The sequence below is a fragment of the Hypomesus transpacificus genome, chromosome 23 (assembly GCF_021917145.1).
Source record: "Hypomesus transpacificus isolate Combined female chromosome 23, fHypTra1, whole genome shotgun sequence".
Lineage (NCBI taxonomy): Eukaryota > Metazoa > Chordata > Actinopteri > Osmeriformes > Osmeridae > Hypomesus > Hypomesus transpacificus.
This window is the reverse complement of record NC_061082.1, coordinates 6,416,279-6,429,888: the sequence shown is the minus strand read 5'-3', so window position 1 is coordinate 6,429,888 and position 13,610 is coordinate 6,416,279. Positions and strand designations below refer to the sequence as shown.

Sequence of the window (13,610 nt, the reverse complement as noted above, 5' to 3'; positions counted from 1 at the left end):
CCCCAGTTCACCCCAGAGCACAGACTGTGTTTTCAGCCTCCAGACAGAGCTGCACCCCCTGCTGTCTGTGTCCTCCTGTGACAAACCCCAGCAGACTGGAGCTGGAAATCCTAAACCAATAACCCTCTCCCTCAAATGTACACAGGGATCCCAACTCTCTCTCTCTCTCTCTCTCTCTCTCTCTGTCTCTCTGTCTCTCTCCCAGAACGAGACACGGGAGACGTTGTTGGGTTTTAACATGGTCAACTACCGGGCCTGTAAGAACCTGTGGAAGGCCTGTGTGGAGCACCACACCTTCTTCCGTCTGGACCGGCCCGTCCCGCCGCAGAAGAACTTCTTCGCCCACTACTTCACCTTGGGCTCCAAGTTCCGCTACTGGTAAGGCTAGCGCTCCCATCCCGCTCTCTCCAAATTCAATTTTTTGGGGGGGTATTTTCAGTGATTTTATAATGACCCGTAGAGAGACTCAGGAGAGGGAGGAAGAGAGAGAGAGGTGATGACTTGCAGGAAATGGCCCGGTTTGAAGTCGTACCCGGTCCCCTGTGGTAACGCTGCTGCCTGTGTGACACGTGCTCTACCCTGTGAGCCACGGGGGCGCACTACCCACCCTCTCTCTCTCTATCTCTATCTATCTATCTCTATCTCTATCTATCTCTATCTATCTCTATCTATCTCTATCTCTATCTCTATATCTCTATCTATCTATCTATATCTACAGTGCCCTCCAAAAGTATTGGAACAGTGAGGCGAATTCCTTTATTTTTGCTGTAGACTGAAAACATTTGGGCTTGACATCAAATAATGAACGTGAGACCAGAGATCAACGTTTCAGCTTTTATTTCCAGGTATTTACATCAGGATCTGATGCACAACTAAGAAAATATCACATTTTGTTTGAATCCACCCATTTGTCATGTGAGCAAAAGTATTGGAACAGATATACTTAAAACATATTTAAGTGAATAAGACTTAATATTTAGTTGCAAATCCTTTGCTTTCAATAACTGCAGCAAGTCTGTGACCCATTGACGTCACCAAACTTTTGCATTCTTCCTTTTTGATGCTTTCCCAGGCTTTCACTGCAGCCTCTTTCAGTTGTTGTTTGTTTTGTGGGGTTCCTCCCTTCAGTCTCCTCTTAAGCAGGTAAAATGCATGCTCTATAGGGTTTAAGTCTGGAGATTGACTTGGCCAGTCTAATACCTTCCATTTCTTGCCCCTGATGAACTCCTTTGTTGTTTTGGCAGTGTGTTTTGGGTCGTTATCTTGCTGCATGATGAAGGCTCTGCCAATCAGTTTGGTTGCATCTTTCCTTAAATTGGCAGACAAAATGTTTCTGTAGACTTCCGAGTTCATTTTGCTGCTGCCATCATGTGTTACATCCTCAATGAAGATTAATGAGCCCGTCCTAGAAGAAGCCATGCAAGCCCAAGCCATGACATTACTTCCACCGTGTTTCACAGATGAGCTTGTGTGTTTGGGATCATGAGCAGTTCCTTTCTTTCTCCAAACTTTAGCCTTTCCATCACTTTGGTAAAAGTTAATCTTTGTCTCATCAGTCCATAAAACTTTGTCCCAGAATTTTTGAGGTTCATCTCTGTACTTTTTGGCAAATTCCAGCCTGGCCTTCCTATTCTTCTTGCTAATGAGTGGTTTGCATCTTCTGGTGTAGCCCTTGTACTTTTGTTCATGAAGTCTTCTGCGAACAGTAGATAGTGATACCTTCACTCCTGCCATCTGGAGGTTGTTGCTGATCTCACTAACAGTTGTTTTAGGGTCTTTCTTTACAGCTCTCACAATGTTTCTGTCATCAACTGCTGATGTTTTCCTTGGTCTACCTGTTCGACGTCTGTTACTTAGTACACCAGTAGTTTTCTTCTTCTTCAGGACATTCCAAATGGTTGTACTGGCTATGGCCAATGTTTCTGCAATGGCTCTGATTGATTTTCCATCTTCTCTAAGACTCACAATTGCTTGTTTTTCACCCAAAGACAGCGCTCCGGTTTTCATGTTGTTTTCACCTCTGAATACAGTCTGCATAGACAAAACCTATCTTACCCAATCTGAACCTGAGTGTAGACATTCAGTGGTATTTATTGATTGAATAATGTATGTAATAGGACACACCTGGGCAACAAAACACACCTGTCAGTCATATGTTCCAATACTTTTGCTCACGTGACAAATGGGTGGGTTCGAACAAAAAGGTGATATTTTCTGATTTGTGCATCAGATCCTGATGTAAATACCTGGAAATAAAAGCTGAAACGTTGATCTCTGGTTTCACATTCATCGTTTGATGTCAAGCCCAAATGTTTTCAGTCTACAGCAAAAATAAAGGAATTGGCCTCACTGTTCCAATACTTTTGGAGGGCACTGTATATCTATATCTATATCTATATATATATACACACACACACACACACACACACTTGGAACCCTACTGTATCTTCCACTAAGGCAGAAAAGCTGTAAAATGTTTGCTAGATTATGAGAAGCCAGTGCAATCATTCATCAGTGAATGGGGAGATGGGTTAGCTGTTGCTCATTGTGTACACAATGCCGGGGGAATATGTGAATTATTGATGTCTCCCCAAAAAAACAGAACTTGTTTTTGACAGTTCTCTGAAATACTTTTTTTTTTTTGTTTCCTATGGTCATTTTTGGGATGTAGGTTTTCAATTATTCAGTTAGTTTCACTTCATGGATGAACAGCAGTTTTGAAATATATTCCAGCAACTCACATTGTTGATGGTTGTGAATAATTGCAACCTGGTTTTGAGCTGCGCTGAGGTGATCTTCCAGATGGTCATTTTTTTCTCCAGCCAAGATCGCAAAGAAGCTTCCCCCCACCCCCAAATATGAAAAGCTGAAATCTTTTGGAGTCTTGCATGATTGACTCACGAGTGACGGAAGATAGTTGTTTTTGAGATGCTGGCTTTGAACGCCGCTCTATCATTGACGTAACGTCCTTTCAACGTTGGCTCTGCAGCGGCCGGACAGAGGTGCAGTCGGTGCAGTACGGCAAGGAGAAGGGCATCAAGGACCGCGTGTTCGCCAGGTAAGAGAACACACAACAAGGCCCCTCAGCATGGCAGAGCTTACTACCAGCTAGCGACAGAAAGAGCAGCCACGCCTGAACAGGAACCCAGTCCCTTATTCTTCCTTATCGGCGCCAGGGTGGAGATGGAAAACAGGGAAGTCTAATTAGCACGTCTTTAGCTGCCTAGCAGTCGTGTTCCCCGCGGGCGCGGGCGACCACGGATGAGTCAGGGGCGTTGATGGGGCCGTCATCACCCCCCTGTCCACCGCCCAGCCCCCGACTGTCCCTCACAGCCACACATGCACAAGCTCAAGAGACTGTCCGACAGGAAAGGCCGGCATCCTTTTGCTTCCCGTGTCATGTTGAAGAGAGTCACCGTGATTGGCTGTCTGTGCAGGTCGCCCAGCAAGCCACTGGCCAGGAAGCTGATGGGCGGGACGGACTGGGAGACGGTCAGCCGGAACTCCCTATCGGACGAGCGGCTGGAGACCCAGAGCCTGCCCACGCGCTCGCCGCCCGGAACGCCCAATCAGTAAGCAGCACCCCCCCCCCCCCCCCCACCTTAGACACCTTACTGTTGACCCGAAGGGGTCCTAGCTCTGTGTGTGTGTGTGAGGCCGAAATGGGACCAGCGTGCGTCTTGTGTTACAGCAGGAAGTCGATGTTCGCTCAGGAGGGGACGCGCACGCGGCCATCGTCCGTCGGCCACCTGGTGGACCATGTGATCCACACCTCGCCCAGCCTGCCCGTGTTCTCCAATCACAAGTCTGCCTCCTCCACCCAGGCCAACAGCATCAGCCTGGACTCCAGCCCGTGAGTCGAACGAACCGCCTAAAAGACCCAGCCCTTTCGCACTCTACTCTGCTCAGCAAAGACAATAAACAAATGAACAGTGGGAGAGTTGTCTTTTCCTGTGACACGTCGCCATTCTTGGTCATTAGCCGGAGAGTCGATGACTCTGCAATAATATGATTCCACTGTTAAAATCTCCCACGAACAGACTCAACACAAACAAGCCACAGTTTAAATTGGACTGACAGTACTAGTGCCATGCTGTCTGCCCCAGCTGCTGAAATGGCTGCTTTTTTATGGTTTGACTGTGTGTGTGTGGCTTTCAGCGACGGTTCACACCCTTTCCAAATGTCATTTAATGAGCCTAAATGGAAAGAAAGGCCTTTGAAAAGCAGCAGTAAAATGTGTTTACAGCTCTGGGGGCATGGGGGCCGTGTGTGTGTGTGTGTGTGTGTGTGTGAGAGAGAGTGTTAGTTTGTTTGTTAAACAGATTTAGACCTGTGCCCTGGCCTTGCCTACCCCTGGGCTCTGTTACGTACCCCACTGCTACTGTACCAGTACGGGTTATCAGTGCACACGATCCTAAACCCTCTCCGACAGCCCCTGGCCCGTTACCATGCGCTACAGTAGGAAACGGAGCACATCTCAGCTTGAAATAAGCATGAAATAACATGTATCTGCCACCTACACATTGTCAATACCACCCAGTCATACACACACACACACACACACAGTACCATTTGCACTTTCTTTCTCTGCTATTTAATTCCTGCATGACACACACACGCACACATTCCCCGCCAAGCAGTTTGCTCATCTTTCTGTCACTGATCCAGAAGATGACATAACCACCTGCTCCCTCTCCCTCAGCGTGCATGCACTGCTGCTGGATCACTGTGACACACACACACACACACACACTGCTCCCTCTTCCTCAGCGTGCATGCACTGCTGCTGGATCACTGTGACACACACACACACACACACACACACACACACTGCTCCCTCTCCCTCAGCGTGCATGCACTGCTGCTGGATCACTGTGACACACACACACACACACACACACACACACACACTGCTCCCTCTTCCTCAGCGTGCATGCACTGCTGCTGGATCACTGTGACACACACACACACACACACACACACACACACTGCTCCCTCTTCCTCAGCGTGCATGCACTGCTGCTGGATCACTGTGACACACACACACACACACCCTGCTCTCTCTTCTTAAAGACATGAAGAAAACCCTATTCTGTGTGACTTAACCACACCTCGGGTAGGATGGAACGGCAGGCGGTAGAAAAGCTGTTCTCTCTGAAGAGCATGGTGGAGCTGAGATGTTACGGAACACTTCCTGTGTCCACATGAGCCATAAACCTGCAAAAGACCTGATTGGCTGACCTCAGCCTGAACTGCCTGAGCTGGGACTGGGATCAGCAACCACAGCCGGTGCATAAACCTCCGTAGAATCATAAAAACGTCAGTTTGTCACAAAAGCTAGAGGAAAACAAATGGGGTCCTGTCCGTGGCTGGCCTGCACACTATGTAACGTGTCCATTATTTAGAGCAGAAAAGGTCCTACCTAGCCATTCTCTGGCCTCAGAATCTGTGTGTGTGTGTTTGCTGGGAGCACCTGTCTCTTCAGCACTGCCCCCCCCCCCCCCCCCCCCCCCCCCCCCGGCTCCCTCCGTTCCCCTACGTGACCCTTGTGGTGTGACACCAGCTCCCCTCACAGGAGGCCAAACAAACACGATGTGCTGTGACTGGACCAGGCCTCCTCTAGCATCCACATACATAGACACACACACACACACACAGTCCCTTTGTGAGAAAGGGTCAGTTCATCTGGGGAGTAGAATTCATGTTGGATGACTCACAATGGTGTCATCTGTCATAGGTGTGCTGGAACTAATGTGTGTGTGCGTGTGTTTGTGTAGCTCTCCAGAGACGATGGACGGCCCACCCCCGGCCCTCCCCCCCAAGCAGTCGAGGAAGAACATGAGCCAGATAATCCAGGCCCACTCCCAGCAGAGTCTCCTTGACAACCACATCAACGAGATGTATGACGTCCCCGTGGCAACCGACAAGACCACGGTAAGACCACCCAACCGTCACTTTTACTGCCCGCGGCTTTTTTCACAGTGGCCACAAGGGTATTGCGATTGCCGTCTTCACTGGTTTGGTACCTAGAACACCAACAGCCCGATAAAGCCCACCACAGGCTGTTCCTCAAGGTTTTAGGTTTGAGTCATCGTTATGAGCAAACTGTATAAGCTGCCCCTCCAAGCTGTCGTGGGACTGACTGTCCTGTGTCCCTGTGCAGCTGAACGGTGTTGTTCCTCATGACAATCTGGTCCTGATCAAGATGAGGCCAGACGACAACGGACGTTTCGGCTTCAACGTCAAGGTGAGAACCGGAGGACTGTGCCTGGGTACAGGAGAGCTGAACCCCGGTCCCTCAGGGCCCGCCGGCCTGTTTGTTCTAGAGGTTTCCCCTCCTCCAACGCACTTGACCCAAACGAAATGATCATCATCAGGCTTCTGCAGAGAGCCTGATAACAACCCCTTCGTTTTGATCAAGTGTGTCGAAGCAGGGGAGACGGCTCCCACATACAGGCCCTCAGGTGGGTCCTGAGGACCAGGGCTGAAGGCCGCAGCTGGAGAGGATCCAGCCTGGGGTGTCATGTGAGGGAGGTCAAAGAGGATGGGTTGGGGTTGGAGAGGGAGGTGAGCTGTAAACCTGTGTTGGTCTCCTTCTAGGGAGGTGCGGATCAGAAGATGCCCATCATCGTGTCCCGGGTGGCCCCGGGGACGTCGGTACGTCCTGGCAACACAGTGTGGACACACACGTGCGCAAACAAACGTTGTGTTTTCATTCAGCAGACACCTTTATCTATAGTGATGTACTGTACAGGGGGGGCTTTTAAACCTCCTGAGCCAGATCCTCGCATAAACCACAGATGCGCGCACACTCACACACACACACTCACAGACATTCTTCTTTGTCTTTTAGACTTTTAATTTTGTAAGAATTCGTCTCTCTTCATCAGCCCCGCCTCTTATCACCTCACTCCTCGACTGCAACACCTCATTGTGTAAAAATAGAAGGCAACTGTTCTGTGTGCGTGAGAATGTACCCGGCTGTGTTTGTCTTCATTGACGTGAAGTAAGGTGACTGCAGTAAGGACTCATAGGAGCGGTATTCATCCATGCTGTCCCCCCCCCCCCTGTTCTCCTGTCCACCTGCAGGCGGACTTGTGCGTCCCCCGTCTGAATGAGGGCGATCAGGTGGTCCTCATCAACGGGCGGGACATCTCCGACCACACCCACGACCAGGTGGTCATGTTCATCAAGGCCAGCTGTGAGAGCCACTCTGGAGAACTCATCCTGCTGGTCAGACCCAACGGTGAGGCTCGGCACAGTGAACGGCTGGGCTGGAGGGAGGGAGCGAGGGAGGGAGGGGGTGAGGGAGGGAGCGAGGGAGGGAGGGAGGGCTCGCGTGGAGAAACAAACGATTGGCTCCCCCTGTAGGAACGGGATGCACTGTCATGTCGTTCCAGTCCCAGCAAGCGGAGTCATGTCGGAGTAACTCTGGAGGTAAATCTGGTGTTCCCCCCCCTCTGTCTGTGCAGCAATCTACGATGTAGTGGAGGAGAAGGCCGACTCGGAGCCAGACTTCCAGTACATCCCAGAGAAGTGTCCCCAGGACCCATCCCATCTGGACCAGGACGCCTGGAGGGACTCCATGGCCACCCTGAGGGAGGGGCTGGCCAGCGGAGCCATACTGGCCCAGTTTGACGTAAGTACCAACCCCCCCCACCCCCCGTTGTTTGATGTTGTTGTGAAGGCAGAACCAGCAGCCTCCATAATGAAGGTGTTGTGTTCCACCTGTGTGTAACCGCTCCAATTATTTCCTCCTCCGCATTCTGAGGACTTCCTGTTTTCAGCACAATGCCCCTTAAGTACTTCCTGCCTTTGTGTGTTATTAGGAGGTGAGGGGTGTTATACAATGCTGTGGGGGTCAAAGGAAACACGTGCACAAACACACACAGATACTCAGCGCACACACACACACACACACCCCCACACCCACAGATGAAAGCACACATACAGACTCAGGTTCTATTTGAGTGCTTATTTGTTCTGTGCTCACATGTACAGTGTGCACAGTTCCGTTGCGGTCTTAAAGATTGACCAGCTTCTTATGAATTCCCGAAAGCAGCTTAGGCAGATATTGTGTCCTCGCAGTCAGAGCGGGACTGTTCCTCTGGCGCTTCATGTAGACCGCCCCTCTCAGATGTTTCCATGAGTAGCCCGCCTGCTTCCGTCCTCCACAACAGGCTGTGTTTAGTTAGCAGAGCTGCAGCTGGGGTCGTTCACCGTGTCGTCCTCTGTGTGTGTTCTCCCCCCCCCCCCCCCCCCCCCCCCACAGCAACTCTACAGGAAGAAGCCCGGGATGACCATGTTGTGTGCCAAATTACCTCAGAACATTTCAAAAAACCGTTACAGAGACATCTCGCCCTGTGAGTAGCTCTCTGGATGAATCTCAAGCCTCGACAAGACATCATTAGCGACGCGTTTGTGGAGTCCTTGTCGGCTCAGTTGGTGAATCTGCATTCAAACTCTCCTCTTTCCCCTCTTTCTCTTCCATATTTTAGATGATGCCACTCGGGTCATATTGAAAAGCACAGATGACTACATCAATGCAAATTACATCAACGTGAGTGGGTCTTTGTTTTGCCAGTCCTGTTTCCAACCCTGTGCTCCTCCCACACCTGTGATGAAGGCTTTGTTCTTCCGTGCTGAAACAGCCCTCAAGCGTGCTGGCACCGACTGATAATCAGTCGTACACTTTAAGGTTTTTGAAATGGATACATTCTCACTTGCCCACACACTCCTCCTCTCCCAGTGGTGCACACACACAAACACACACACACACAAACACAAACACACACACACACACAAACACACACAGAGAAAATCAGACCCATATTCTGTTCTCTTGCCTCTCAGATGGAGATCCCTGCGTCGAGTCTGATCAACCGGTACATTGCGTGCCAAGGCCCTCTGCCCAACACATGCCCAGACTTCTGGCAGATGACGTGGGAACAGGGCTCCTCCATGGTGGTCATGCTCACCACGCAGGTGGAGAGAGGACGGGTACGTCAGCACCACACACACACGCGCACACACACACACACACATGAAGGAGCGAGCGAGAGCCCGCTTCCCGGGAGGGTCGTTTTGGAAGGAGTTGACGTCGTTGATGATTGTGTTGGTCCTGTCTGCTTGTCCCCAGGTCAAGTGTCATCAGTACTGGCCCAACCCAGACTGCAGCGCCACCTACGGCCCCTTCCAGGTGGCCTGTCACGCCGAGGAGGGCAACTGTGCCTTCCTGGTCAGGGACATGACGCTCACACACCTGGAGGTAGCCTACGCTCGCTCTCCCCTCCGCAGGGCTCTTATCTTCTGGGGGTTTCATCGAGTCTGTTAGGGAGCCAATTCGATGGCTTTTTATCTGACGGAGTGGTCTTTAGCGTGAGGGTGTCGCCATCGTTCCAAAAGGGGGGATTTTATTGACTGTGACCGCAAGACAAATGATTTAGTCTGAGCGGCGAAGCGACGATAGGAGAGCGTACTCAAATACGCTGTTTTAGTTGCGACCACTTTTAACCAGCGAGGATTAGCTGTTCCGAGTGTTTCCATGGTGACGGTTGTGGGTTCTTTTTCTGGCTCGCGCAGTGCACATACCGGGTCTTTGTTACCGTGGAACTCTCACGAGGCAGCATCTCGTTTTGTTCCGCCCTGTTCTGTGTGTTACCATGGAAGCATGGATGGATGGCCACCTCTGACTGTCTTTTGGTCTGTGCGGTTGCTTTGGTCACAGAGCGAGGAGAGTCGCGAGCTGACTCAGATCCAGTACCTGGCCTGGCCGGACCACGGGGTTCCGGACGACTCCACAGACTTCCTGGACTTTGTGACGCTGGTGCGGAGCAAACGAGCCGGAAAGGATGAGCCCATGGTGGTCCACTGCAGGTGGGACTACAGGGTCACGCTCCGGGGCCTGATTGTCACTTTGCACATTGGTTTTGAAGACATTGGTGATTTTGGCTTTGGAACGATTTCTTGATGGGAAAATAATTGGTGGCCTACTTCGGGAAGTCAGATGATCTTGGTTTTGTTCCTCTCTGTCTCTCCCTCTCCACCTCTTGCAGTGCGGGGATTGGTCGGACGGGAGTGCTCATCACCATGGAGACGGCGTTGTGCCTGATGGAGTGCGGTCAGCCTGTGCATCCTCTTGACATCGTCCGAACCATGAGGGACCAGCGGGCCATGATGATCCAGACCCCTGTAAGAACCCTCCCCTGCCTTTCCCCTTCGCCCTGCTGCCCTGCCCTGCCCTGCTGCCCTGCCCCGCTCCCTTGCCCTGCCCTGCTCCCCTGCCCTGCTCCCCTGCCCTGCCCTGCTCCCCTACCCCCCTTTCCTGTCTACTCTCCTCCTCTCCATGGAGAGGATTATCTCGCCTTGATTGAGTGGGATTGTCTTCTCCCTCCCTATTGTTAATGGCTGTGGTAAATGTTCAATTGTTACCATCACAAATGAAACTATTGTGACATAACAATGGTCCATTGAACAATGGCCTAAGACTCCCGTTTGGGCTGGTTGCTAGGGTTTTTCTCCAGGCTTGGGGAGCATGTAACTCTCCTGTGCCGTATCTGCTTATGCTTTGGACACACCACAGGATAATCGGGCCGATTTCGGCCCTTCCGACAATCCTAGGTAACATAATGTCCAGATTATCTTGATGGTTAAGCAGATTATTTCAGATGTTCCCTCGGTGTGAGGTGTGTTAAGTGACCACAGACTGTAGGAGCAAAACGGCTAAATCTGGGATTTTTTGTCCTCATGTTTGTGGTCTCTCACAGTTTGACAATCTTATAAGATTTTAAAAATCGTATAGTGTCCCCAGCATTAGTTGGAACCGCATAGAATTCCAGAGTTAAACCCGAATTACATGTTTCTCATTCAGATTCTGAGAAGCAGCGTGTCAGTCACTCAGGGAATCTTTTGAGGGGAGGTCCACTATGGAAACTCATCTCTTCAGAATGATGTCTTTATCGATTTCAGTGATGTCTTAAGTCACTCTGTATGCTTGATAGTCTTGTCAGTCACTTCAGAACGGTTTTGGAATTCTGTTTAGACGCATCATCCAGATAACTGGGCTGGAGGATTGATGACGGTGAGGTTGTGATGATTCAAGTATAACGTCCCTCCCTTCCCTCTCTCTACAGAGCCAGTACAGGTTTGTGTGTGAGGCCATCTTGAAGGTGTACGAGGAGGAGCTGATCAAGCCGCTGAAGGCAAACTTCTACCAGAGAGAGACTGAAGAAGACGAGCAACAGCATGAGGAGGAGGAGGAGGTGGTGGATTTGATGGAGGAGCAAGAGGAAGAGGAGGTGGAGGACGCTAGCGTTGCTAGTGTGACCAGCGTTACCAGCGTGACCAGTGAAAACGGCTTGACCCCTGACCCTTGACCCTTTGGACCTGACCCTGGGGTCGCCCGTGAGGGTCCTTGGAGGCTGGACCAGCAGAGAGAACAAAGCACTGTTGCACTTTACACCGAAAAACAAACAACAGAAAGTCATTGACTAAAGAATCCTACTATGTTTAATAGTTACCATTAGGGACATTGTGTTCAGGTTAACGAAACAAAAAAAAGAGTACGTACATTTAAAAAACAATAAAAAAACATGGAATTGCTGTAGTGCCATAAGTAAGAAGGGCAGAGGAGGGAGTAATAGATGGATTGATAGATGAATGGATGGATGGATGGAGGGAGTGTTTTTAAATGAGGTTCCCCCCTCAGTGAGTCTGCTAGACGGACATGCCTTTTTACTCAATGTCCTTCTAGCTGATTGAGAAATAACCCTATCTTTTTTTCAAAGAGTATTTATTGTGATTTAGTTTGTGTCAAACCCTGTCCACGGAACAAAAGTGTGTTAGTACGAGTCTAGCTTCATGCTTTCCAAACAAAATCATAGTTAGAAAAGTCGTGGTGTGATTATTTTATTTCTTCTTTTACTTAGTGGAAAAAATGTGTTTTTAATTTATTGTTCTTTTTGTTTTGCTTTCTTGTTGAATTTCTGACATTAGACAGACACCTAAGAGCACTTTGTCTAACCCAGGCTAACTCTGAGGCTGTGAACATGCTACATTCTGGTACTTGCAATGATCAGCCAGATGCCATTGATTGGCAATGGATGGACTCATTGGCATGACCAATACGATGGTATGCGGTTAGCGTATCGTAGCTTTGTCTGGGTTTTGAGCAGGAGGATCAAAACTATCTCCCAGATAAATCAAGCTTAAGAATGGGAAATACTGACCTTTCATTTCTGCTTCTCACAGTTTTTTCTTTGCGTGTCTGTCTTTTTAGAATGTGGAGAACACAAGCCAGCAACACTTAAGAGTATTCGACTAATAATCTCTCCTGTTTTTTGATAATTAAAATGGTACTTTTAAGGTTTCAAGGCACATTCTTTTGTTTTGTTCTTATTGGAGATGATAATCGCCTAGAATGATAAAGGTACAGACTGCTGGGCATTCATAGTACAAGACTGAATCAGTACATGTTTCATTCTAGAACATCAGGCAACACGAGTGCTTATTTTGATTACTAGCTCCTGAAATGGAGCAGGTTGTTACTAGTTTCAGGTTCCCTCCTCATGGTGGAGGCTGTTTCTTGCTTTGTTCTATTACCTGTTGCCATTCAGGCTCAGTAGGTGAGGCAGTGCCACCCTCTCCAATGCACTCTACTGCACAACCAAACTGCCATGTCTGTCTGTCTGTCTGTCAGAGAGAGTGTCTTAATGCCTGTGTGTGTATGTGTTCATGTGCAGCCATTTGTATAGTTCTGTGATGTGTGTGTGTTTGTGATGCAGCAGTTTCTGTTGTGTGTTATTTGGTGCTGCTATGGCTGTGGCCCATCATTATGTAAACATTAGCTCTCCCTTCCCTCGTGATAGAAGTTATCATGGTACCATGTTAGCTGTCTGGAGATAGCCTGCCTGAAAACCTGAATCTTTGTGACTTATCATCCCAAACATGCAGAGGGCTTAACAGCCCCGCCCCCCCCCCCCCCCCCCCCCCACCCCTCAGCTTGGGTTCCATCGAATGGACTCATTCTGTTTTTATTCAATCTTCCAGAATCATCCTCTCCTTTGATCACATCAATCCCATTTTCTCTCTTACAGTGAGCCTCAAATGGCAAATGACACATCTATAGACAACTTGGGGATATCAGGGCCATCTAATGTAAGCGCTCATGTCTGGTGTGGATCTTTGTTCAGTGTGTTGTGGTATTGGATAATGGAGTCGTTTTGGGTCAATATGGTAAAATATCTATGGATGAGGAGAAAGAAAAGGGGGTTTGAAGGGAGGTTGAGGCTGGTTGATTTCTATTTTTGGAATATAAAAGGAACCAGTTCTTGCCTCTTGGGAAAGGTCAGCACTTTGCAGGTGTCGGAGTAGCAGTTAGTGTTACTGCAAACATCAGAGACAGAAAGTGATGTTTTATTTTTATTTTATTTGTTTTTAAGACACCTGTAGGGAACCAAACTTCAAACTACACAGTGCCACTTGTTAATTTTGTGTAAATAATTCTAGACCATGTAAATACAATGTTGTATATGAAAAAAATCTTTAAAATAAAAGGGAAAATCATTTGTGCGTTGAATTTTTTTAATTTTTATAATATTGACAAATCTTTG

General features: G+C 49.0%; 1 protein-coding gene across 1 annotated transcript in view; it reads left to right on the top strand.

Moving 5' to 3' along the window:
• Nucleotides 1-13,565, top strand: part of LOC124485094 (tyrosine-protein phosphatase non-receptor type 4-like) — a 20,109-nt gene extending 6,544 nt beyond the window's left edge. Inside the window, exons 3-18 of the mRNA XM_047046415.1 lie at nt 206-378; nt 2,990-3,058; nt 3,438-3,572; nt 3,692-3,853; nt 5,778-5,934; nt 6,164-6,247; nt 6,601-6,657; nt 7,090-7,246; nt 7,473-7,639; nt 8,273-8,363; nt 8,499-8,560; nt 8,854-9,000; nt 9,140-9,268; nt 9,728-9,876; nt 10,056-10,191; nt 11,133-13,565. Of these exons, the coding sequence (XP_046902371.1) occupies nt 239-378; nt 2,990-3,058; nt 3,438-3,572; nt 3,692-3,853; nt 5,778-5,934; nt 6,164-6,247; nt 6,601-6,657; nt 7,090-7,246; nt 7,473-7,639; nt 8,273-8,363; nt 8,499-8,560; nt 8,854-9,000; nt 9,140-9,268; nt 9,728-9,876; nt 10,056-10,191; nt 11,133-11,375 (2,085 nt within the window). The 5' untranslated portion in view covers nt 206-238 and the 3' untranslated portion in view covers nt 11,376-13,565. The remainder of the gene's footprint in view (nt 1-205; nt 379-2,989; nt 3,059-3,437; nt 3,573-3,691; nt 3,854-5,777; nt 5,935-6,163; nt 6,248-6,600; nt 6,658-7,089; nt 7,247-7,472; nt 7,640-8,272; nt 8,364-8,498; nt 8,561-8,853; nt 9,001-9,139; nt 9,269-9,727; nt 9,877-10,055; nt 10,192-11,132) is intronic.
• Nucleotides 13,566-13,610: the final 45 nt, after the last annotated feature.